Source organism: Phyllobates terribilis, unplaced genomic scaffold, assembly GCF_046119375.1.
Source record: "Phyllobates terribilis strain yellow unplaced genomic scaffold, ASM4611937v1 Scaffold_1__5_contigs__length_1240528914, whole genome shotgun sequence".
Lineage (NCBI taxonomy): Eukaryota > Metazoa > Chordata > Amphibia > Anura > Dendrobatidae > Phyllobates > Phyllobates terribilis.
The window spans coordinates 860,367,088-860,391,858 of NW_027362761.1; the positions used below are offsets into that span (position 1 = coordinate 860,367,088).

A 24,771-nucleotide genomic window follows, 5' to 3' on the forward strand; every position below is an offset into this window, starting at 1 on the left:
CTGCTGGCATTCAGAGAGAAGCCTTCGGAAAGGTGAATATAAACTTTATTTGTTATTTTATTCTTTTTTTACAGGTACAATGGTACCCAGGTCTGGATGAGAGTCTCCTCTCCTCCAGAACAGGGTACCATCCGCACATAGAGACGCATAGAAGCCGCTTGTACAAATGTACAGTCGCGGTTTCTATGCGTTTCAATGCAAGTCAATGGCGGGAGTTCCGCTGCGCTTCCGCAAAATTAAATGACATGCTGCGGATTTTTGTACGCAGCATAAACGCTGCGGAAAAATCCGCAGCATGTGCATAGAACCCCTTGGGGACCATGGGGTGCAGATTACCTAGCGTTTCACAAGCGTTTCCGCTGCGGAAATTCCGCAGCATAAACGCTTGAAAAACGCTACGTGGGCACCCAGCTTAAGAGTAGATATGAAATATATAAAATTCCATATTGGACAACAATATTGGAGCTATATTCGGACATTTTGAGCACAATTTGGGTATTTCTATTCCATGCCATCATCATGCCCTGTTTATACGGGCAGCATTCCAATAAATTTAATGATATTGCAAGGTAGATCATTAGCTGTATATGCAATCATGCAAGTTAATTGTTTTTTATTTTTTATTTTTTAATCTTTTTTATTTCATGTATATTAAAGCATTTTATTTAATAATGTTCTTGCTGATATTTATAATCTCTTTGATTAGATGATTTCTAAACATTTTAGCTATCCCCTACTGTAATATCAGTACAGTTAAAGGGGTCATGTCTTACACCCTCTTCAGCCTCCTGATATTTAATCTTGCTGTTTACTCAGTAACACTGAAAGTCGTAACCTTGTACATTCTGTACACTTATTTGTTAGATCTTTTTTGCTTTAAATTGCCATGTTTAATTTGTGACAGGGCCTCTAGGTGGAGCTCAGCACTCACTATGTTTTCTTACATTTTAATGAGAGACCAAAGGATCTTGCCTTTTAACCTACTCTTTCGGATTGATCCAAGTTACCGCATTCAGCTAGCGAGCATTGTGAAATTATTATTGGAAGGTTAGTAATGCAATGGGGTATGACTGCTTTTATGTCACCGGCAAATAAGTATTGATCTCTGGAACATTCATATACAAGTCACATTCATTTATTTCCTTTTTTCAACTATAATGGCGCATTGCAATCATAAGAGCTGTCTGTTTGTACATGTTGACTTGCGCTGCTGAAGAACACACTTTACTGAACTTTAGATGGCACAATTTCCTTATAGCAAAATTGTCTATTTAGAGTATTTTTTTCCAATCTTCAGGGAGAGGTGGGGTGAGGCAACCATGCAGAAGTCCCAAGTTAGGGAGATCAAGGGTCACAGAGGGAAATCCGCCGAGGAGTGTGGGCACCATTCTCGTTGGTCTTATAGGGTGCCAACCTCCACTAGTAGGTAGCTACCAGATTTAGGCAGTTTTGGAGGGATATAGTAGCACTGACTCTTTTCCTCTTTTGTTATATAGTGGACCTCCCCTGCGTTCCTGTATACCAGCTTAATGCATAGTGTCAGAAAATAGTTCTGATTCTGGCGTGGTTTTGCGTTTTTGGGTCCTTGTTTATATATTTCACTGTATATTTAAGTAAGATAGTTTTTAAATGGTTGTTTCTATGATAGACACCCCAGCAGATGCTAATGAGCACTGATGTCATGACACTAATTCAAGTGTGTTTTAGACAACATACAAAAAACATTGCTTAGGCAACTCCATATTGGAGGAGAAGACAGTAAATTAGGTACAAACTATGTCAGAACAAGCCCACTGATTCTTAATTATCTCGTTTTGCAGTCAGAAAAGCAAGACGGTATAGCAAAGAAGTTGCAGAAGACAAACAGTGCAATTTTTTAATGAAACCTAATTGAAAAAATGTTGTCAGAGAAATCTGCTTCCTTCCACAATTATTTGCTACTTCTTCCTCATCCCACTGCCTCTTGAACTTGTCATCCACTCTAAAAAAAACAAGTCTTTAACCTCACCCCAGAGCATGATTTACATTTTGACTATTCATTTCTACTGTATAATGTTCTCCATGCTGCTGCTGTTTGTCTCTGTGTGCTAGAAAAGGAAAGAAGAGCAGGAATCGCTGTCTGTGTGCTGTGCTGTGTATGACAGGGATCACAGCAGCTCTTCTCCTCCCACCAACTCAGAGCAGATTTCAAATTAAGAAGTTGGAAGGGTTGAGGGAAACTGGTGAAAATGCAAGATATAAGATGTGCAAATAGTGTTATTCCTCACGTATACACAAAAGACAGCTTACTCTGAAACGGTTTTTGAAAGTATGATTACCCTTTCAAAAATTACCCCAAAGGTGTCCATATCCCTTAGAGTGCCCATATCAACCATCAACCAACCAACCACAGCACAGCTTTCATTTTATCATAGAAGTTTAAGAAATGACAGCTGCTTTGTGATTGGTTGCAAAAAAAAAATATTTAGACAGTTTTAGTAAATGGGGCTGGAAGTTATTTTCATAATGCTATACTCCTGGAATTCATGATCATTGCCTTCCATACTATTCAGGGTAAAGTCTTTTCCTTTGAAAAAAGTGACATGTTCTGTGCAGTCATATAATGTATATTTAAAGAAATGAATGAACTGATTGACTAATTTACATGTAACTTACAGTAGTGAGCGGGGGGAATGTAATAGTATTACACAATTTTATTTATTGTGTGCAATTTCATCAGTCAATACTATCTGAATAAAGGATGCCGTGTGTTCCTTGATGGGCGGCCTTCAATAGCTTTTAAACAAACACCATCCAGCTTCCATAGAGATGACGTCATACTTGAGAGTTTATGGAAGTTCTCAGGAAGCAGGGAGAAGCATGGACAGCTGCCAGCTGAACAGCCCTTGCTTACAAAGATTCCCTTAGTGAGAATTTACCTTAAGAGGTTGTGTAGGCTTGCAACAGAGTCTACAGTCACTCTATGTGACTACAGACTGCCAAATTGTGACAGTGTGCAGTGTCCCCATAATTCTCAGTGCTAGCTGGTGGCCATGGGACTGCATGTACAGTACGTGATTTGCACGCTCATTGTCACATGCTAAATAGATGCATCTGGCTTTTCTCAATTCATTTCAATTTAGAGAAGTCAACAAAGTCTAGTCGGCATGTGACCGCAAGTATGCAAATCACATACATGCAGTCATGTGAGCATTAGGATGATAGGAAAATTGTGTCAAAAATTATTGAAGTTTGATCGTTTAATTGCTCAATCAAACATCGTTTACTTTAGTCAGAAAAAAATGTGCATATGGTTAACCCCTTTACAGCCTGTGGCGTATTAGTACGCACCAGGCTGTAACCCCCTGTTCAGCGCGGGCTCCAGCACTGAGCCCACACTGAACCGGGCACATGTCAGCTGATTCTTACATGTGCCGGCAAAAGCCGCGGGTGGAATCGTGATCCACCCGCGGCTGTTAACATGTTAAATGCTGCTGTCAATCTCTGACAGCGGCATTTAACATCACCGCGCTGGAAGCACGTCACTTACCCCGCCCATCGGTGACCTCTTCACATGATCGCGGGTCACTGATGGGTTGGCATGAGGGTCTGCAGCAGACGCCAGTGATTGTCATGTGCTGATCGCTATGAACGCCACCTAGTGGTCGGCGCTCATAGCACAGGAGCATTTCTGCTGCATAGAGGTGATCTGCTGATCACCTGTATGTAGCAGAGGTGATCAGACAAGTGCTGCTTCTAGTCTCCTATGGAGACTATAAAAGCAAGCAAAAAGTGAAAAAAAAATGTTTTTAAAAATATTAAAAAAATTAAAAAAATATAAAACTTTAAATCACTCCCCTTTTGCCCCATTCAAAATAAAATGATAAAAAAAAAAAAACCCACATACACGTATTTGGTATCGCCGGGTTCAGAATTGCCCGATCTATCAATATAAAAAAAGATTTAATCCGATCGGTAAACGGCATAACGAGAAAAAAATTCTAAATGCCAGAATTACGTTTTCTGGTCGCCGCAACATTGCAATAAAATGCAATAACGGGCAATCAAAACATCGGATCTACCCCAAAATGGTATCAATAAAGCTTGACACGCAAAAAATAAGCCCTCATCCGGTCCCAGATCCCGAAAAATGGAGACGTTACGGGTCTTGGAAAAAGGCGCCATTTTTTTTTTTTTTTTTTTTTTAGCAAACTTTGGAATTTTTTTTCACCACTTAAATAGAAAAGAGCCTATACATATACATGTTTGGCATCTACGAACTCGTAATGACCTGGAGGATAAGAATGGCAGGTCAGTTTTAGCATTCAGTGAACGTGGTAAAAAAAAAAAACATCTGTGGTATTGCACTTTTTTTGCAATTTCACCGCACTTGGAAATTTTTTCCCGTTTTCCCGTACACGATATGGTAAAACCAGTAATGTCATTCAAAAATACAACTCGTCCCGCAAAAAATAAGCCCTCACACGGCCATATTGACCAAAAAATAAAAACTCTATGGCTCTGGGAACAAGGGGAGCAAAAAATGAAAATGCAAAAATGGAAAATCCCAAGGTCGCGAAGGGGTTAAAAGATCACAAGGTTTGTATTTACATTGCTCAATGTATAAGTGCGCATATATACATTTTTCACATTAACAATTCAATGAGTAACAAACAAGCAATTTTTGGCCATATCGTTTGGTCACTTAACGCATTTACAGGACACAGTTAATCATTAACGATGGGTTGTAAGCATTCAGATCTGAGCGTTCCTCGAAATTCACCATTATTATATCTTTTGAGGAGTTTATAATGCAGACTAAGACCCTAAATCATAATCTCCTAATCGTCTTTTACTGATAAGAAATAGTCTGACTAAAATCACCCGGCTACAAATGTAATTTGAAGCTTCTGAGCCCTCGTGTAAAATCTTTGACAGGCCCGAGCTGACATGTCATTTCTAATAATGGGGTTACAATGTGGTAATTGGATCTTGGGTTAATTCATACATCAGGGCCTAGTTGTGACTGTTACCCCCCTAACCCAGCTATAGCTACACTGCTGTCTGGCTGGCTAGAAGTGGGGAGAGTCATTGGTATATAGGCCTTAATAGAGCTTGTAATAAACGAACAGTATCTGTTGTATTTATGGCAATACAACTTATTGTTCAAATCTATGAAAATATACAGATTACCTGTTGTTTATGTTTCAGATATTGTTGGTTATATGTGGAAAATGATAACCTTTATGTCTTTATCGTCTGTAAGGCAGCGCTATTCATCATGCTGAGGGGCACTCGCTTCACCGGGACAGCTAAAGCACACATGCAACGTCTTTCCGGTATTTCACAATCCAGCAGTTTATTATTTATCATAAACCACTTATAACCGAGTCAATCTCAGTGGCTCGCCAACATATTACACATATAATGTCCAAGAGCCTTTCCAGTGACAGATATGTCCACTTGGCTCCAGATACAGCCTTCAGCAAGGTAACAATATAAATGTCCACATCAAGCAGTGTTTTTACCTTTGCCGGGTCATAGCTGCTTCAGTCAGTTCGGTTCTGCCACCGCTGTGGCTTCACGGCTTCCCAGATGGGGCCTCCGGGCCTCGTACCTTCAAAGGCTATTGGTATCTCAAAACACAGGGGAGATCCAGCCTCTGCCTTCCAGGCTAGTGGAGTCCCACACAGGGACCAGGCCTCTCGCCCTCCAAGGCTACTGGCATCCTAAACACAGGGGGATCCAGCCTCTGCCTTTCAGGACTCTCCAGGCCTCTCTTTCTAGGCCTCACCAGGCCAACGGTGTCCCACACACCGGGAACAGGCCTCACGCCTTTCACACACGGTCTCAAAAAGCACCAAGATTTATATATCCTTCAGTGCATACAGGACCTGTGCTGATGTCACAGTCATGTGATCAGTCCTTCTGTGTGCACAGGACCTGTGCTGATGTCACAGTCATGTGATCAGTCACCTGAGGGAGAGGTACATGGTCAGCCAGAACACACCCTGGACCATTACAGTAATGCCGCAAGCCGCTGCATTACACGTCCAAGAATGATACAACTGGGGAAAAGGAAAAATGATATCATAGGCATTTCATCAGAAAGACTCTTGCCATTGTAAGGAAGCTTTTCTTCACTAATTAATGATTGTAATTGATCTGCTGGTCAAAAAAATCCCGTTGGCAATGCTAATGGTAAATATTTTTATCGGCTCCTCAATTAATAAAAATGAAAAAATTTATAATTTTGCGGCTATTCTTCCTTGTACATGATGATTATCTGTGGTAATGAATACTCTAAAGAATCACCACAATGCCATCAGTATGTTTTTCTACAAGGTCTACGAAGGTCTTGAGACAGCTCACTGGTTTAACCCATCTTGAAATGTTTCTTGTGTGGTAATTTCGTAATGAGACGCCTTTTTATAGGCCATCTGTCACGTATTGACAAGGGACTGTGGGCATCTACCTGATCCCTCAAACTAGGGGCTCCCTAGGCTATTCCTGTCCCCCGGATTACCCCGGATGGTGGAAATGCAGAGGTCTCGTACCTTGCTATGCTCCTATTTTACCCTTATCTGTTCCCTCCCCCACTCAGGGAGGTGTGAGGCCGAAGTGTATAAGCAAACACTAACCAGACAGACTGGGTAGACCTACAGGGATAAAAGAAAACTACAACCATACAAATACACTCACAAAACAACAGAGTGGGAAAAAGGGGAGGAATAGGAAGGAAGAAACCAAATAGGAGAGGATAAGGATAAGCATGGAAACCAACTCCATGCAGCAATCTCCTGAAGAGATCTCCAACTGCTCCTACTCCTACTCCAAAAACTGAACTCGCTCCTTCAACTCCAAACCAGGTAGTGGTAACTATCACTGGCAAGGTCAGAAGCAATGAGGAGGGTTCTTATACCTGCTGGGACTAAGGAACTCAAAACAGCTTATACAACCCAAGACAGAGAATTCCAGGAGTCCAACTAAGCCATTTAACCCTTGCAGCACCAAAGTAAAGAAAGCCAGAATTGCTAATACGACGGTGAAGCCGTTCTTCTAACTACCGCAGGTGTATGTGTCACCAGATGCTGTGATCGTCTGACCCCACTCTGTCACGGTGAACCAACTAATATTATTTTTCAAAAAGTGGCGGAATTGCTTTCTAATTACTGATAAATTTCAGCTGGTGTCATGACTTACTTTCCATGGCTTTTTGCACCTCTCTTTCTTCAGTTGTTCAATACTTTTTCCCTGTGTCATTTCTCATTATTCCACATAACTTAATTTATGGACATCTATGGTTTGATTTCTTTGCCTGTTTGGATTGGATGGTTTGTTACTGACATCTGGTGAGTATTTCATATCAATAGCACCTTTAGAAATATAGTTACTTAGAAAATTGATGACGTGTTCAATACTTATTTCACCCGCTGTATTTAAACATACATACATATATATATATGTGTATGTATGTATGTATGTATATATGTGTGTGTGTATATATATATATATATATATATATATATATATATATATATATATAATGTCACAGTGTGTACAGTCATGGCCAAAATTTTTGAGAATGACACCAAAATTATATTTTCACATGATCTGCTGGCCTCTGGTTTTTATCTGTGTTTGTCTGATGTTTATATCACATACAGAAATATAATTGCAATCATATTATGAGTACCAATAGGTTATATTGACAGTTAGAATGAGTTAATGCAGCAAGTCAATATTTGCAGTGTTGCCCCTTCTTCTTCAAGACCTCTGTAATTCTCCCTGGCATGCTCTCAATCAACTTTTGGACCAAATCCTGACTGATAGCAGTCCATTCTTGCATAATCAATGCTTGCATTTTGCCAGAATTTGTTGGTTTTTGTTTGTCCACCCGTCTCTTGATGATTGACCACAAATTCTCAATGGGATTAAGATCTGGGGAGTTTCCAGGCCATGGACCCAAAATCTCTATGTTTTGTTCCATGAGCCATTTAGTTATTACCTTTGCTTTATGGCAAGGTGCTCCATCATGCTGGAAAAGGCATTGTTGGGCGCCAAACTGCTCTTGGACGGTTGGGAGAAGTTGCTCTTGGAGGACATTCTGGTACCATTCTTTATTCATGGCTGTGTTTTTAGGCAAGACTGTGAGTGAGCAAATTCCCTTGGCTGAGAAGCAACCCCACACATGAATGGTTTCAGGATGCTTTACAGTTGGCATGAGACAAGACTGGTGGTAGCGCTCACCTCTTCTTCTCCAAATAAGCTGTTTTCCAGATGTCCCAAACAATCGAAAAGGGGATTCATCAGAGAAAATGACTTTGCCTCAGTCCTCAGCAGTCCACTCCCTGTACCTTTTGCAGAATATCAGTCGGTCCCTGATGTTTTTTCTGGAGAGAAGTGGCTTCTTTGCTGCCCTCCTTGAAACCAGCCCTTGCTCAAAGAGTCTCCGCCTCACAGTGCGTGCAGAAGCACTCACACGAGCCTGCTGCCATTCCTGAGCAAGCTCGGCACTGCTGGTAGTCCGATCCCGCAGCTGAAACAGTTTTAAGATACGGTCCTGGCGCTTGCTGGTCTTTCTTGGGCGCCCTGGAGCCTTTTTGACAACAATGGAAGCTCTCTCCTTGAAGTTCTTGATGATGCGATAGATTGTTGACTGAGGTGCAATCTTTGTAGCTGTGATACTCTTCCCTGTTAGGCCATTTTTGTGCAGTGCAATGATGGCTGCACGTGTTTCTTTAGAGATAACCATGGTTAACTGAAGAGAAACAATGATACCAAGAACCAGCCTCCTTTTAAAGTGTCCAGTGATGTCATTCTTACTTAATCATGACTGATTGATCGCCAGCCCTGTCCTCATCAACACCCACACCTGTGTTAATGGATCAATCACTAAAACGATGTTAGCTGCTCCTTTTAAGGCAGGACTGCAATGATGTTGAAATGTGTTTTGGGGGTTAAAGTTCATTTTCTGGGCAAATATTGACTTTGCAAGTACAGTAATTGCTGTTAAGCTGATCACTCTTTGACATTCAGGAGTATATGCAAATTGCCATTACAAAAAATGAAGCAGTAAACTTTGGAAAAATTACTATTTGTCTCATTCTCAATACTTTTGGCCATGACTGTATGTACTGTATATGTGTGTGTTTTTGCAGAACAGTGTGTATATGTGCACATATTTTTGATTTCTTTTATGAATGTATGCATTACTATTCCATGACTTTTTAAGCATGTCAGTGGACGTGAAAAGTTTCACACACAAACACACACATGCACTTTTGTTGTGCGCCAGTCACAATTCAAAAGAAAATAAATTGAGAGGTTCATATTAATTGGCTTGTAATATATACTGTATGATAGACCTGCCTCCATTTCAAAAACAGCTTCATAGTCTGGATTTTGTATTCAAGTAAATGGGGCTGAGTTAACCAATACGTGCAATAGCTCATTGAAAAGAATGACACTCAATACTTTGCCAAATACTCTTTATTGGCCAGTGTCTAGCCCTAACCAAAAGCTACTTTCACTGAGTGTACATAGCTCTTACCCTTAAAGGTTTGTTAAGGCCATGACTAAACAATTAAACAATTGACCTGTCCTGAGAATAGATCTTCAATATGAGATCCTAGAGGCAGGGCCGGCTCCAGGTTTTTCTGGGCCCCGGGCGAAAGAGTCTCAGTTGGCCCCTTTAACACATACCATGATTCACGATGCACAGATACCGCAGAGAAATATATGCATAGTACAATGTAAAGATTTCACTTCTTACATTACATGAGTGATATCTATTGTAAATTCTACAATATCTCAGAAACCAGCGAATCGCTCCACACAGTATTCTGGCCCCCATATAATGCTCCATACAGGATACTGGCCCCCATATAACGCTCCATACAGAATACTGGCCCCCATATAGCGCTCTATGCAGGCTGTTCCCCCACATAATGCTCCATGCAGGCTGTTCCCCCCACATAATGCCTCATGCAGGCTGTTCCCCCCACATAATGCCCCACAAAGGCTGCTCCCCCCACATAATGCCCCATGCAGGCTGTTTCCCACATATAATGCCCCATGCAGGATGTCACACCCCCCCTCCCTTATAATGCCCCACGCAGGATGTCACCCCCCCTTATAATGCCCCATGCAGGATGTCACACCCCCCTCCCTTATAATGCCCCATGCAGGATGTCACCCTCCCTTATAATGCCCCATGCAGGATGTCACACCACCCCCCTCCCTTATAATGCCCCATGCAGGATGTCACCCCCACTTATAATGCCCCATGCAGGTAGTCACACCCCCCTCCCTTATAATGCCCCATTCAGGATGTCACACCCCTCCTCCCTTATATTGCCCCATGCAGGATGTCACCCCCCCTCCCTTATAATGGCCCATGCAGGATGTCACCCCCCCTTATAATGCCCCATTCAGGATGTCATCCCCCCTTATAATGCCCCATGCAGGTAGTCACACCCCCCTCCCTTATAATGCCCCATGCATTATGTCACACCCCTCCTCCCTTATATTGCCCCATGCAGGATGTCAACCCCCATCCCTTATAATGTCCCATGCAGGATGTCACCCCCCCTTATAATGCCCCATTCAGGATGTCATCCCCCCTTATAATGCCCCATGCAGGAGGTCACACACACCCCCCCTCCCTTTTAATGCCCCATGCAGGATGTCACCCCCCCCTTATAATGTCCCATGCAGGATGTCACACCCCTCCTCCCTTATAATGCCCCATGCAGGATGTCAACCCCCCTCCCTTATAAGGTCCCATGCAGGATGCCACCCCCTCCCTTATAATGCCCCATGCAGGATGTCACCCCCTCCTTATAATGCCCCATGCAGGATGTCACCCCCACCCCCCTTATAATGCCCCATGCAGGATGTCACCCCCCTTATAATGCCCCATGCAGGATGTCATGCCCCCCTTATAATGCCCCAAGCAAGGATGTCACCCCCTGCTTATAATGCCCCATGCAGGATGTCACACCCCTCTCTCTTCTAATGCCCCATGCAGGATGTCACACCCCTCCTCCCTTATAATGCCCCATGCAGGATGTCACACCCCCCTCCCTTATATTGCCCCATGCAGGATGTCACCCCCTATCCCTTATAATGTCCCATGCAGGATGTCACCCCCCCTTATAATGCCCCATTCAGGATGTCATCCCCCCCTTATAATGCCCCATTCAGGATGTCATCCCCCCCTTATAATGCCCCATGCAGGTAGTCACACACACCCCCCTCCCTTATAATGCCCCATGCAGGATGTCACACCCCTCCTCCCTTATATTGCCCCATGCAGGATGTCACCCCCCATCCCTTATAATGTCCCATGCAGGAAGTCACCCCCCCTTATAATGCCCCATTCAGGATCTCATTCCCCCCCTTATAATGCCCCATGCAGGATGTCACACACACCCCCCTCCCTTTTAATGCCCCATGCAGGATGTCACACCCCTCCTCCCTTATAATGCCCCATGCAGGATGTCACCCCCCCTCCCTTATAATGTCCCATGCAGGATGCCACCCCCTCCCTTATAATGCCCCATGCAGGATGTCACCCCCTCCTTATAATGCCCCATGCAGGATGTCACCCCACCCCCCTTATAATGCCCCATGCAGGATGTCACCCCCCCTTATAATGCCCCATGCAGGATGTCATGCCCCCCTTATAATGCCCCAGGCAAGGATGTCACCCCCTGCTTATAATGCCCCATGCAGGATGTCACACCCCTCTCCCTTCTAATGCCCCATGCAGGATGTCACACCCCTCCTCCCTTATAATGCCCCATGCAGGATGTCACACCCCCCCTCCCTTATAATGTCCCATGCAGGATGTCACCCCCCTCCTTATAATGCCCCATGCAGGATGTCACAACCCCTCTCCCTTATAATGCCCCATGCAGGATGTCACCCCCCCTTATAATGCCCCATGCAGGATCTCACACCCCCCTCCCTTATAATGCCCCATGCAGGATGTCACACCCCCCTCTTTTATAATGTCCCATGCAGGATGCCACCCCCCCTCCCTTATAATACCCCATGCAGGACGTCACCCCCCTCCTTATAATGACCCATGCAGGATGTCACACCCACCCCCCTTATAATGCCCCATGCAGGATGTCACACCCCCTCTCCCTTATAATGCCCCATGTAGAATGTCACCCCCCCTTATAATGCCCCATGCAAGGATGTCACCCCCTGCTTATAATGCCCCATGCAGGATGTCACCCCCCCTTATAATGCCCCATGCATGATGTCACCTCCCCCTTATAATGCCCCATGCAGAATGTCACCCCCCTCCCTTATAATGCCTCATGCAGGATGTCACACACACCCCCCTCCCTTATAATGCCCCATGCAGGATGTCACCGCTCCTTATATGCCCCATGCAGGATGTCATACCCCCCTCCCTTACAATGCCCCATGCAGGATGTCACACCCCTCCACCCTTATAATGTCCCATGCAGGATGTCACACCCCCCTCCCTTATAATGTCCCATGCAGGATGCCACAGCCCCCCTCCCTTATAATGCCCCATGCAGGATGTCATCCCCTTCCTTATAATGCCCCATGCAGGATGTCACCTCCACCCCCCTTATAATGCCCCATGCAGGATGTCACCCGCCCTCCCATATAATGCCCCATGCAGGATGTCACCCGCCCTTATAATGCCCCATGCAGAATGTCACACCCCCCTCCCTTATAATGCCCCATGCAGGATGTCACACACACCCCCCTCCCTTATAATGCCCCATGCAGGATGTCACCCCCCCTTATAATGCCCCACGCAGGATGTCACCCCCCCTCCCTTATAATTCCCCATGCAAGGATGTCACCCCCTGCTTATAATGCCCCATGCAGGATGTCACCCCCCCTTATAATGACCAATGCAGGATGTCACACCCCCCCTCCCTTATAATGCCCCATGCAGGATGTCACACCCCATCCTCGCTTATATTGCCTCATGCAGGATGTCTCCCCCCCACCACACCATATAATGCCCCATGCAGGATGTCACACCCCCTCCCTTATAATTCCCCATGCAGGATGTCACCCCCCCTTAGAATGCCCCATGCAGGATGTCACCCCCCTTATAATGCCCCATGCAGGATGTCACACCCCCTCCCTTATAATGCCCCATGCAGGATGTCACACCCCTCCTCCCTTATAATGCCCCATGCAGGATGTCATACCCCCTCCCTTATAATGCCCCGTGCAGGATGTCACCCCCACCCCCCTTATAATGCCCCATGCAGGATGTCACATCCCCCCTCCCTTATAATGCCCCATGCAGGAAGTCACCCCCCTTATAATGCCCCATGCAAGGATGTCACCCCCTGCTTATAATGCCCCATGCAGGATGTCGCACACACCCCCCTTTACAATGTCCCATGCAGGATGTCCCCCCCCTCCCTTATAATGCCCTATGCAGGATGTCACACACACCCCTCCCTTATAATGCCCTATGCAGGATGTCACACCCCATCCTCACTTATATTGCCTCATGCAGGATGTCACCCTCCCCCCACCACACCATATAATGCCCCATGCAGGATGTCACCCTCCCTCCCTTATAATGCCCCATGCAGGATGTCACACCCCCCCTTATAGTTCCCCATGCAGGATGTCACCCCCCCTCCCTTTTAATGCCCCATGCAGGATGTCACCCCCCCTCCCTTATAATGCCCCATGCAGGATGTCACCCCCCCTTATAGTGCCCCATGCCGAATGTCACACCCCCCTCCCTTATAATGCCCCATGCAGGATGTCACCCCCCCTTATAATGCCTCATGCAGGATGTCACACCCTCCACCCCACCATATAATGCCCCATGCCACCATACAATAAAAAAAAAAATCAAATACTCACCTCGCTTCTCACCTGCTGCAACTGCTCCGGACTCCTCATGCGCGCCGGCGTCTTCCCGGTCTACGCTGTGACGGCACAGGAGAGAGCGCGATGGAAAGACATCACCGGGCCCTCTGACCTGAGACGTAACAGTGCAGCAGCCGCGGAAGAGACAGGAGCTGCTGTGGAATCATGGGGAGAGGTAAGTATTGCGCCGGCCGGGGCCCTAATCAGGCAGGGGGCAGCGGGCGTTGGCACCGCTCTCCTCCGCTCACGGGTCCCATAGCGCGACGTGGTGTCCGACGGCGAGTGGGCACCCCGCCTACTCAGGGCCCCGGCCCTTGCCCGGGTGTGCCGGGTGCTGATGCCGGCCCTGCCTAGAGTGTCTGACCACCGGCACTCCTACGATCAGTTGAAAATTACCGGATGTAATCAATGTGATAATGTCTGTAAAGCTCTGTGGAATTAACAGTGCTATATAAGTGAGTAAAAAAAAATATATAGCGGGAAAATAAGTGTAGTGCCAGCACCCCTGCACGCTGCCTCCCTCCCCCGGCAGGGACGCCGACTAAGTCACCGTCGCGGCTCCTTCTCACTCTTCCTTCTCCTTCCTCGTCTGCTGTCTTCCGGGGTGTGCGCACTGCGCACAGATCCCTGGGCACTGTACTTAGGGCATGCGCCTGCGCGCGTGGCATCCTAAAGTGTCCCTAGCCAATGGCTGGGAGACACTTACTATTTAAGGCACCTCCACCTGCATGTGCAACGTTGTTAGTCTGTTCTCAAACATGCTTTCTAGTTCTCAGGTCCCCAGTGCTCCTATCTCAGTATACCTGTCCTGTATATCTACATCTGCCGTGCCTGCCTGAGTTACAGTTATATCTTCCAGCTCACCTGCCTGCCTGTATATCATCTGAGCCCGCCAGCACCTACCTACTTGTGTATCAGTCGTGTCTGCCTGCCTGTAATATCTGCCAGTCCAATCAGGCACCTGCAGTACCCATCAGTATATCTGCCGGACCCGCCTGCACATGCCATGCCAATCTGCATATCGTCCGGACCCGTCGGCACCTGCCGTGCCAGTCAGTGTATCAGCCGGACCCTTCTGCATCTGTGGTTCCTCTGTTCCTGTCATGCTTGCTGTATCAGCTGTACTCTCCTACGGGGCCGTTCCAGCTACCTGTCCCTTGGGGGTCAGCAGCCGTGTACCCGAGGTCAGTCCTGGTAAGCACCTGGTCTTGCCTCCCAGAGCTCTCCTCGGACTGCGGCACTGTCAGATGCCGTGCATCCGGGGTCAGCCTTGGTGTGGCGCTTAGTCATGCCCCTCCAGGCTCTCCTCAGGTCTAGGCACAGTGGTTCCACCACCCAGTCCGTTACAATAAGTATTTGATACACTGCCGATTCTGCAAGTTTTTCCAACAAAGAATGGAGAGGTCTGTTATTGTTATCGTAGGTACACTTCAACTGTGAGAGACAGAATTTAAAACCCAAAAATCACATTGTATGATTTTTAAATAATTAAATTGAATTTTATTGCATGAAATAAGTATTTGATCACAGTCCCCTATTAATTGCACCTGTTTAAACTCGTTACCTGTATAAAAAGACACCTCTCCACACACTTAATCAATCACACTCCAACCTCTCCACCATGGCCAAAATCAAAGCGATGTCTAAGGACACCAGGGATAAAATTGTATACCTGCACAAAGCTGGGATGGGCTACAGGACAATAGGCAAGTAGCTTGGTGAGAAGGCAACAACTGTTGGCACAATTATTAGAAAATGGAAAAAACACAAGATGACTTTCAATCTTCCTCGGTCTGGGGCTCCATGCAAAATCTCACCTCATGGAGTAAGGACAATTCTGAGAAAGGTCAGGAAATAGCCCAGAACTACTCGGGAGGACCTGGTCAATGACCTGAAGAAAGCTGGGACCACAGTCTCGAACATTACCGCTAGTAACACACTACGCCGTCGTGGATTAAAATCCTGCAGGGCACGCAAGGTCCCCCTGCTCACTCCAGCACATGTCCAGGCCCATTTGAAGTTTGTCAATGACCATTTGTATGATCCAGGGGAGGCATGGGAGAAGGTCATTTGGTCAGATGACACCAAAATAGAACTTTTTGGTATCAACTCCACTCGCCATGTTTGGAGGAAGAAGAAGGATAGGTACAACCCCAAGAACACCATCCCAATTGTGAAGCATGGTGGAGGAAGCATCATACTTTGGGGTACTTTTCTGTAAAGAGGATGGGATGGCTGCATTGTGTTGAATGGAGGATGGATGGGGTCATGTATCACGAGATTTGGGCCAACAACTTCCTTCCTTCAGTAAGAGCATTGAGTCTGGGTCATGGCTGGTTATTCCAGAATGACAATGACCCGAAACACAGAACCAGGACAACTAAGGAGTGGCTCCGTAAGAAGCATTTCAAAGTCCTGGAGTGGCCTGGACTGTCTCCAGACCTGAAACCATTAGAAAATCTTTGGAGGGAGCTGAAACTCAATGTTGCCCAATGACAGCCCCGAAACCTGAACTATCTGGAGAAGATCTGTATGGAGGAGAGGGCCAAAATCCCTGCTGCAGTGAGTGAAAACTTGGTCAAGAACTACAGGAAAGGTCTGACCTCTGTAATTGCAAACAAAGGTTTCTGTACCAAATATTAATTAATTAATATTAATGATGAATTGAGGGTGGGGGACGGGGACATTGAATTTTGTATTCAGCTGCGTAGTGTAGAAGTTGGGGAAAAAGTGGGGAATGTGCTCTGGAAATGATGCTCTAGATAACTGTGTTATTTTATGCAGAGACAATTCCTGGTTGGAAGAGGTGATGGCGGTCTGCGCTGGATGAAGAAAAGTGAAAATGAAGGACTTCAACTTGAGACATCACCGGTGAGTCAGTGTGTTACCTGTACTTTTACATTATACTATATACAGGGCTCCTATGTATAATGTCACTGGTGATCACTATATTACCTGTACACTATACACTATATACAGAGCTCCTGTGTATAATGTCACTGGTGATCCCTGTATTATCTGTACACTATACACTATATACATAGCTCCTGTGTATAATGTCACCGGGGAAACCTGTATTACCTGTACACTATACACTGAGCTCCTGTGTATAATGTCACTGGTGACCCTGTGTTACCTGTACACTATATACTATATACATAGCTCCTGTGTATAGTGTCACCAGTGATCTCTGTATTACCTATACACTATACAGAGCTCCTGTATATGATCTCACTGGTGATCACTGTATAGCCTGTATACTGACACTAAATACAGAGCTCCTGTGTATAATGTCACTGATAATCACTGTATGACCTGTACACTTACACTATACACTGTATACTAGGTACAGAACTCCTGTGTATAATGGCACTTATGGTAATAGTAGTATTGTGTTTTTTTTATTAATTATCAGTATTGTAGTATTCGGTCACCATGTGGTGATAATATGTGGTCTGGTCATGATGTGGCGGTATTTGTTGCTTGTTCAGTATGTGGTATTATTCGGTTACTATGTGGTGGTAATATGTAGTCTGATCATGGTGTGGTGGTATTTGCCCCTTGTATGTGGTATTATTGGTCATTTTAAAAAATGTATGTGACACATTTCCTTAAGAAAAATAAATAAAAATATACCTAAAAAGAGAATTGGTTTGGCTTTTATCCTAAGTCATATTGCACAGCTCGTTAAAGGGTTGATTGTGACTTGTAGGATTGCTGCTTCCAATAGGTGGCGCTATAAAGTTCAAGTCCTCTTTTTCTCTGAAGAGGCAATTGCATATGAATATTTTAAGAAATTTTTAATAGGTTAGAGTAGAGTAGGGCCTGGCCAAAAGAGTCTACCTTGTCGTGGAGGTGGCTTAAAAAATCTTTTGACCAAAACAAAGCTGATGGCTATGTATGTGATATGGTGTTGAATGGGAGCTGTTAATGTGTGATTGGTGAGGACGTGGTGCAGAAGTGGAGTTTTTCCAAGAGTGAACTGTTGGAACCTGAGCGGAGTCTCAAGGGGTCCCGAAATTTTTGCCCTGAAATTACTAGTGGAAGCTCTGCATCCAACTGTTAATACTGATACATAGATACGTTGATGGTGAAGTGAAACCTTATGGGCAGCTTGGTGGCTGAGTGGTAAGCACTGTATGTTGCAGCACTAGGGTTCTGGACTCAAATCCCACAAAGGAAAACATCTCCAAGGAGTTTGTATGTTCTCCCCATGATTGCATGGATTTCCTCCGGGTACGCCGGTTTCCTCTGGTTTCAGTATTTGGTGAGCTTTTTACCTCAGTATGTTTAAGCCAAAACCTGGAGTGGAACAGTCAGAGGAAAAGTATAATAGAAACACGTCACCATTTTTAACCCACTCCTGGTTGTGGCTTACAAATACTGATGTAAAAAACTCAGCAATTACTCAACTTGTGCACATGGCCTTAGAGACATGTCTATGACTACACATCATTGCAATATTATGATAAATCTAATTTCTTGAAATACATTGTAACATTTTCATTTGTACTGCATCTGTTAATACAATGAAACAAATGATTACATTGCAGTCAGAGATATATTCTCTCTAAAACTGAGCAATTAAGTGAACGTGTCTGTGCTGCATTCCTGGCCTTATCATGTCGTTTTTCGGCTTGAATTAAGAGTTTAGAAGAGGACTAAATTAAGATGACAGACAGAGAAAAGTTTCTCGTGTGTGTTATTTCAATTATGGCACCGGCAATTATTTGCAATCATTTTGAAAAAGCATCCTGTAAATGAAGGAGCAGTGGTATATACAGGTGCATCTCACTAAATTAGAATATCATCAAAAAGTAAATTTATTTCAGTTCTTCAATACAAAAAGTGAAACTTATATATTAAATAGTCATTACAAACAGAGTGATCTATTTCAAGTGTTTATTTCTGTTAATGCTGATGATTATGGCTTACAGCCAATGAAAACGCAAAAGTAATTTTTTCAGTAAATTAAAATAATTAACAAAAAACACCTGCAATGGCTTCCTAAGCATTTAAAAAGAAAACGTCCCTTAGTCTCTTTCAGTAGGCTCTACAATCATGGGGAAGACTGCTGACTTGACAGATGTCCAGAAGGCAGTCATTGACAAACTCCACAAGGTCCCAGACTTTCAATTCTCATTTGGAAATCAAGGTCCCAGAGTCTGGAGAAAGAGTGGAGAGGCACACTATCCAAGCTGCTTGAGGTCTAGTGTGAAGTTTCCACAATCAGTGATGGTTTGGGGAGCCATGTCATCTGCTTGTGTAGGTCCACTGTGTTTTATCAAGACCAAAGTCAGCGCAGCCATCTACCAGGAAATGTTAGAGCACTTCATGATTCCCTCTGCCGACAAGCTTTTTGGAAATGGAAATTTCATTCTCCAGCAGGACTTGGCATCTGTCCACACTGACAAAAGTACCAATACCTGGTTTAAAAACAACAGTATCACTGTGCTTGATTGGCCAGCAAACTCGCCTGACCTTAACCCCACAGAGAATCTATGGGGTATTGTCAAGAGGAAGATGAGAGACACCAGACCCAACAATACAGACGAGATGAAATCTGCTATCAAAGCAACCTGGGCTTCCATAACACCTCAGCAGTGCCACAGGCTGATCGCCTCCATGCCACGCCACATTGATGCAGTAATTGATGCAAAAGGAGCCCCAACCAAGTATTGAGTGCATTTACTGAACGTACATTTCAGTAGGCCAACATTTCGGATTTTAAAAACATTTTTCAAGCTGTTGTTATAAAGTATTCTAATTTACTGAGATAATGACTTATGTTTTCATTGGCAGTAAGCCATAATCATCAACATTAACAGGAATAAACACTTGAAATAGATCACTCTGTTTGTAATGACTCTATATAATATATGAGTTTCACTTTTTGTATTGAAGAACTGAAATAAATTAACTTTTTGATGATATTCTAATTTAGTGAGATGCACCTGTACCAGAGCGCTGCTACAATCATCTGAGGAATATCTTGCTTGAGAAATAAAAAGGTTTTAAGTAGGTCCACTCAGATTACCTTGTGTTTTTCTGTTATGGACTTTTCTGACTCTATAGATAAGAAATGAAAAGTGTAGTCATATGTTGCCATTTCCATGCTTGTGTTGTATAATTATTTGTTTTTTTTGCTTTTTTTTTTTTTTTTAACTGCAGCATGTTCTGTTTAAGAATAGGAAAGATTTTCTCCCATAGACTAAAGTGGTTCCTTTAAAGCAGGGGTGCACAACCTGCGGCCGTATGTGGGCCATCACACATTTTGTATGCTCCCCAACCTGTATACCGTACTTTCTATGCCAGAGAAAAGAAGATCAGCACATTGCTCAGGAGACTACATAAAGAGATCAGTGTTCTGTGATTTCTGTTTAGCAATACAGAAAAAGATGTATTAGTTAGAGAGGTGGCTGCCACCATAAACACTAAAAAAAAAAATGCAAAACCACCAAATTGCGAGATTTTTTGTTGCTGCAGCACCACAAAAAAGCTTTAAGATGCAATCAAAATGTCATATCTATTCCAAAATGGCATAAAAAAAAATGTCATCTCACCCTGCAAAAAATAAGCCCTCACTCAACTCCATCGACCAAAAATTAAAACGTTATGGGTGCTGGAAAATGGAGACACAAACTTTTTTTATTAAAATAATTAGACAAAAAAGAAGTAGATAGTTTTGCAATTTCAACTCACTTGGAATTTTGTTTTTGTTTGAAGTTAATTATATGGTAAAATGAAAGACGTCATTCAAGAGTACAACTTATTCTACAAGAAACAAGCCCTCAAACGGCAAAGGGGGCAGAAAAATAAAAATGTTATGGGTTTAGGAAGGAGGGAAGGAAAATATAATAATGTAAAAGCAGAATTGGCCATATTGGGAATGCGTTAAAGAAGTGCTGATGAAATTTCTCAAATTCTCGATTTTTTTGGTTTAGAATAATATGTGTTGAACATATCTTTTTTGACCAGGCAGGTAGCCACTTTCATTTACTATACTTTAGCATTATAATTATGAGCAGAGATATGGACATCCAATTTGTTTCTAGTGATGAAAAGGGTTTAAAGGAGGTAGAGAATTATCTAGACACGCAAGCAATTGTCAACACAACGGATATGTTCCTGATAAGGATCTTCATGACACTGCTGGGCTTGTAGGTATCTAATATCTGGGGTTAAGAACTCAACTTTGACTTATTATTGTCTCAAAAAGACCAAAGTCATAGAAACAAAACGCAATCAAACACAAGCTAACATTGGGTGAACTTGGACATTCATTTTGGTAATTTAATATATTAAAACAAATAAAGGTTGGCTTTATATATTTGAGTATAATGTATTATTACAATAACCCATAATAAAAGCAGTGGCTTTTTTAGTTGCAAGCTAATTGCTTGGTGTTTTTTTTTCTCTTGTGGAGTGGGGTCTATGGTCCCATAGAATATAAACAAACTGTAGCACTACTGGAAACCGATGCCCAAGTAGGATTCAACACCATACAATTAGCAAAAACAATTGGCACTCAGACGGAGATAAATTTAAGTAGTATTTAATGGCAGTCCAATAATAGTACAAAAACAGACATTTTGGTCCTCAGGGACAGAAACGTCTGTTTTTGTACTATTATTGGACTGTCATTAAATACTACTTCAATTTATCTCCTTATGGTCCAATAGAAACGCCTAATACAGACATTCTTACAAAATTTGCAGTTCATCTCCTTTGTAATTCAATGATTGAATACGAAATTCAGGTGTCCCATCACGTCACAAAGGATGCCCTGCTAGAACCTGGACTACAAATAGATTAAGGAATGACAGCCTTGGAAACTGTTTTTTCTTTCATTAATTTAGCAATTGTAATGCGTGTAGACGAGAGCCTATTATACTCACTTGTCTGTATTTGTTGTTCTGATTAATATATAAGTGAAGGCTGCCATATTCAGCCCTAACAATATCAGCTCAAACAAAAGCAGCGATGACTGACTGCTCAGAACAACCCTGTATTACTGATTCTTTAATTCCATTTAATTAAACCCTATCCATCCATAATGGGAGATAAACCATGCAGATGGCTACTTCAGCCTGTCACTCGACTCAGTACAGAGCTTGCAGTACTTAGACAGACATCCTAATAAGATTTATTTGGGAGGTGAGGACAGTATTTTCACAGAAGGGACTCTCATAAAACCAGTATCTGCTAATGAAAAAGATTAGGAAGAGTCACGTGTGTTTTTAAAGGGAACCTGTCACCAGAAAAAATGTTATTAACTTGCAGATATGGGGTTAATCTGCAGGTTAATAGGGTTATTAACCTGCCCGGCGCCTGCATTTAGCCGAACGCTGCCGGGATAAAATGAAATTTATTCCTTCCGGTAGCGTTTGGCTTCCAGTTTCTCTTAATCTGTACAGTATTTCATTTATTAGAGCAGAATTGTACGCTACAAGGTTGTTCTTTAGATCAGCTGATGGAGTCTTTAGGGCTATAAGCCATAATCATCAACATTAACAGAAATAAACACTTGAAACAGATCGCTCTGTTTGTAATGACTCTATATAATATGAGTTTCACTTTTTGTATTGAAGAACTGAAATAAATTAACTTTTTGATGACATTTTAATTAAAATGAGATGCACCTGTATATTTTACTTTCGATATTTCATACATTGATTTCCTAGTCTTGTCTAAAATTCAAACGAATCTGTCAGTAGGTGTTTACTATGTAATGTGACAGAAGCATGATGTAGGAACAGAGAGCCTGAATCCTGCGATGTATCACTTAGTTTACAGGATGCAGCAGTTTTGTTTGAGACAGTTTTCCCTGCTGCGGATCTAGCAGTGCTCTAAATGCTGAGCTCTGTATTACCCCACCCACATCACTGTTTCAAAGCTTTCAGTGTACAATGTATATAGACAGAAAGTTGCTAAAATGATCTCCGCTGATAAAACACTGATTTTATTGAAACAAAATACAGCCTAGTAAGTGACACATCACAGGAATCAGAGCCTCTGCCCATAAATCATGCTGCTCTCAATTACATTGCAAAAACCTGCTGACAGATTTCATTTAAGAAGTGTACTGTCATGTTTAAAAAACTCGCACATGTGCAATCTGCACCAAATCTATCATTGAGGTGCAACGTTTCATTAATATGGAGTGGCAGGGGTTGAAGTGAGTACAATAAATTCTATTTATGGTATACTATTAAATTTTCCCTAAATGTGTGCTTTCTCCAGTGAACTATGAGCTGTATCAAAAAGTCCCATCACAAATACATTTTGAGTCACTAATGAAGAGTTTAATAATATATGGTGGAATTTCTAGCCAGGATAATAAAAATATGGGACAAATGGTAAATATAGTATGCAGTGTCGGACTGGGGTGCCAAGGGCCCAACAGTAACCATCTCAAGGGCCCCACTTTTCAGCTACATGCAACTGTGACATTATCCTCAAGCACAAATGTATATAACAATGAATTGGGTAGATAGGTGAATAAGATGCTGCCTTTGTCTGTACAAAGAGATTCAAGTATATTGTGCCAAGTAGTGCTCATATTAGAGGGTGATGGCCTACTCTTGCACAGGGGTCCACCAGAGGATTCTACTGTTCTCCTGTAGGCCAGTCGAAGCCTGGTTGTACTCATTCTATGAAATATCACCATTGTATTATTACCTGATGGCTTGATGTCAATGTGGCTTGATACAGTGGTGGTCCAGCTTATGGTGGTGAGATTACCATTAGTTAATAATGTTCTAGAAGAATTTGTCAGGTGGTACTCATCTGTAAAAACAATTACAAATGTTACGTGAATATCATTTATAATTCAGTTGTAATCGTTCACAATTTTATAAAATTAATCCTGTCCAAGAAGGACCTGATTCCAGGCCCTATTTGACATTGAGACAAGAAAAAGGCTTCATGTGGAAGAGAAGATATGACTTTAGATGGTCACACATGCTCAGACTAGGATATTTTTTAGTGTATTGAATATCATGATACTTTTCTTCATGAGAAACTGAACAATAATGTTGGCTAGTCATGTGTCGTCAAGAAGAGCTCACAATGGTAGCTAGTATTGAGTCTCTGAGGTGGCAAAAGTCCATGTTTCGGTGACTCTCCTGCAGTGTTTATACTGGAAGTTGCTATGTAGCCTAACTAACTCTACTGCTTTGAAGAGCAACTGCAACTGCCATGTCATTCACAGTTTTCACTGGATATTACTAGACTGTGCATTGATCTGTTGAAATGGTAATGTTCAGATGTCCATTAGTGTTGAGCGAGCATGCTCGACACTGTTCGGTACTCGCCCGAGCATCTCACTATTCAGGATGTTCGGCGAGCACCGAGCATTTTCGGGTTACTTGGGCGGGAGCTGGGGTCTCCGCCCTGCATGTTTGTCGCTCTTTACAGAGCCAATGAACATGCAGGGATTGCCAGCCAGTCACTGTAATGCCGCAGCCATGGTGGTTGTGGGCATTACAGTGATTAGCTAGCCGCACAGCGTCACCTCGAGTATTTAAAACCGGGCTCCACCATCCTGGACACAGTCGCTCTGGATCAGACAGTGTAGAGAGAGTGCTGCTGAGTTAGGGAGAGATTTATACTGCGAAATAGGTAGTGTAGGGTCTCTAAAGCCTGCAAAATCAAACAAACAGTCCTTCTAAGGACTAATATCCATCCTAGATATCAGGCAGGCAGGCAGGCTGTATAGGAGACACAGTGGTTATACCAACAAACATTGCATTACAGTCCTGTGTGCTGCTGCTGATCAAATTGCTAGACTTAGCCCCAGGTCTGAGGTGCCAGGAAAAATCCTTTTTTTTTCATCTAAATCCTCTTTTTTTTTTTTTACTCAGTCAGACTGTACAAATACCCGTCTTATTAACC

The 24,771-nt window shown here is 43.3% G+C and overlaps 1 protein-coding gene across 2 annotated transcripts in view; it reads right to left on the reverse strand.

Moving 5' to 3' along the window:
• Positions 1–24,771, reverse strand: part of EMCN (endomucin) — a 237,336-nt gene that overhangs the window by 106,551 nt on the left and 106,014 nt on the right. For both annotated transcript variants that reach the window (XM_073655386.1, XM_073655378.1), the window contains exon 6: positions 23,557–23,664. In XM_073655386.1, the coding sequence (XP_073511487.1) occupies positions 23,557–23,664 (108 nt within the window). The remainder of the gene's footprint in view (positions 1–23,556; positions 23,665–24,771) is intronic.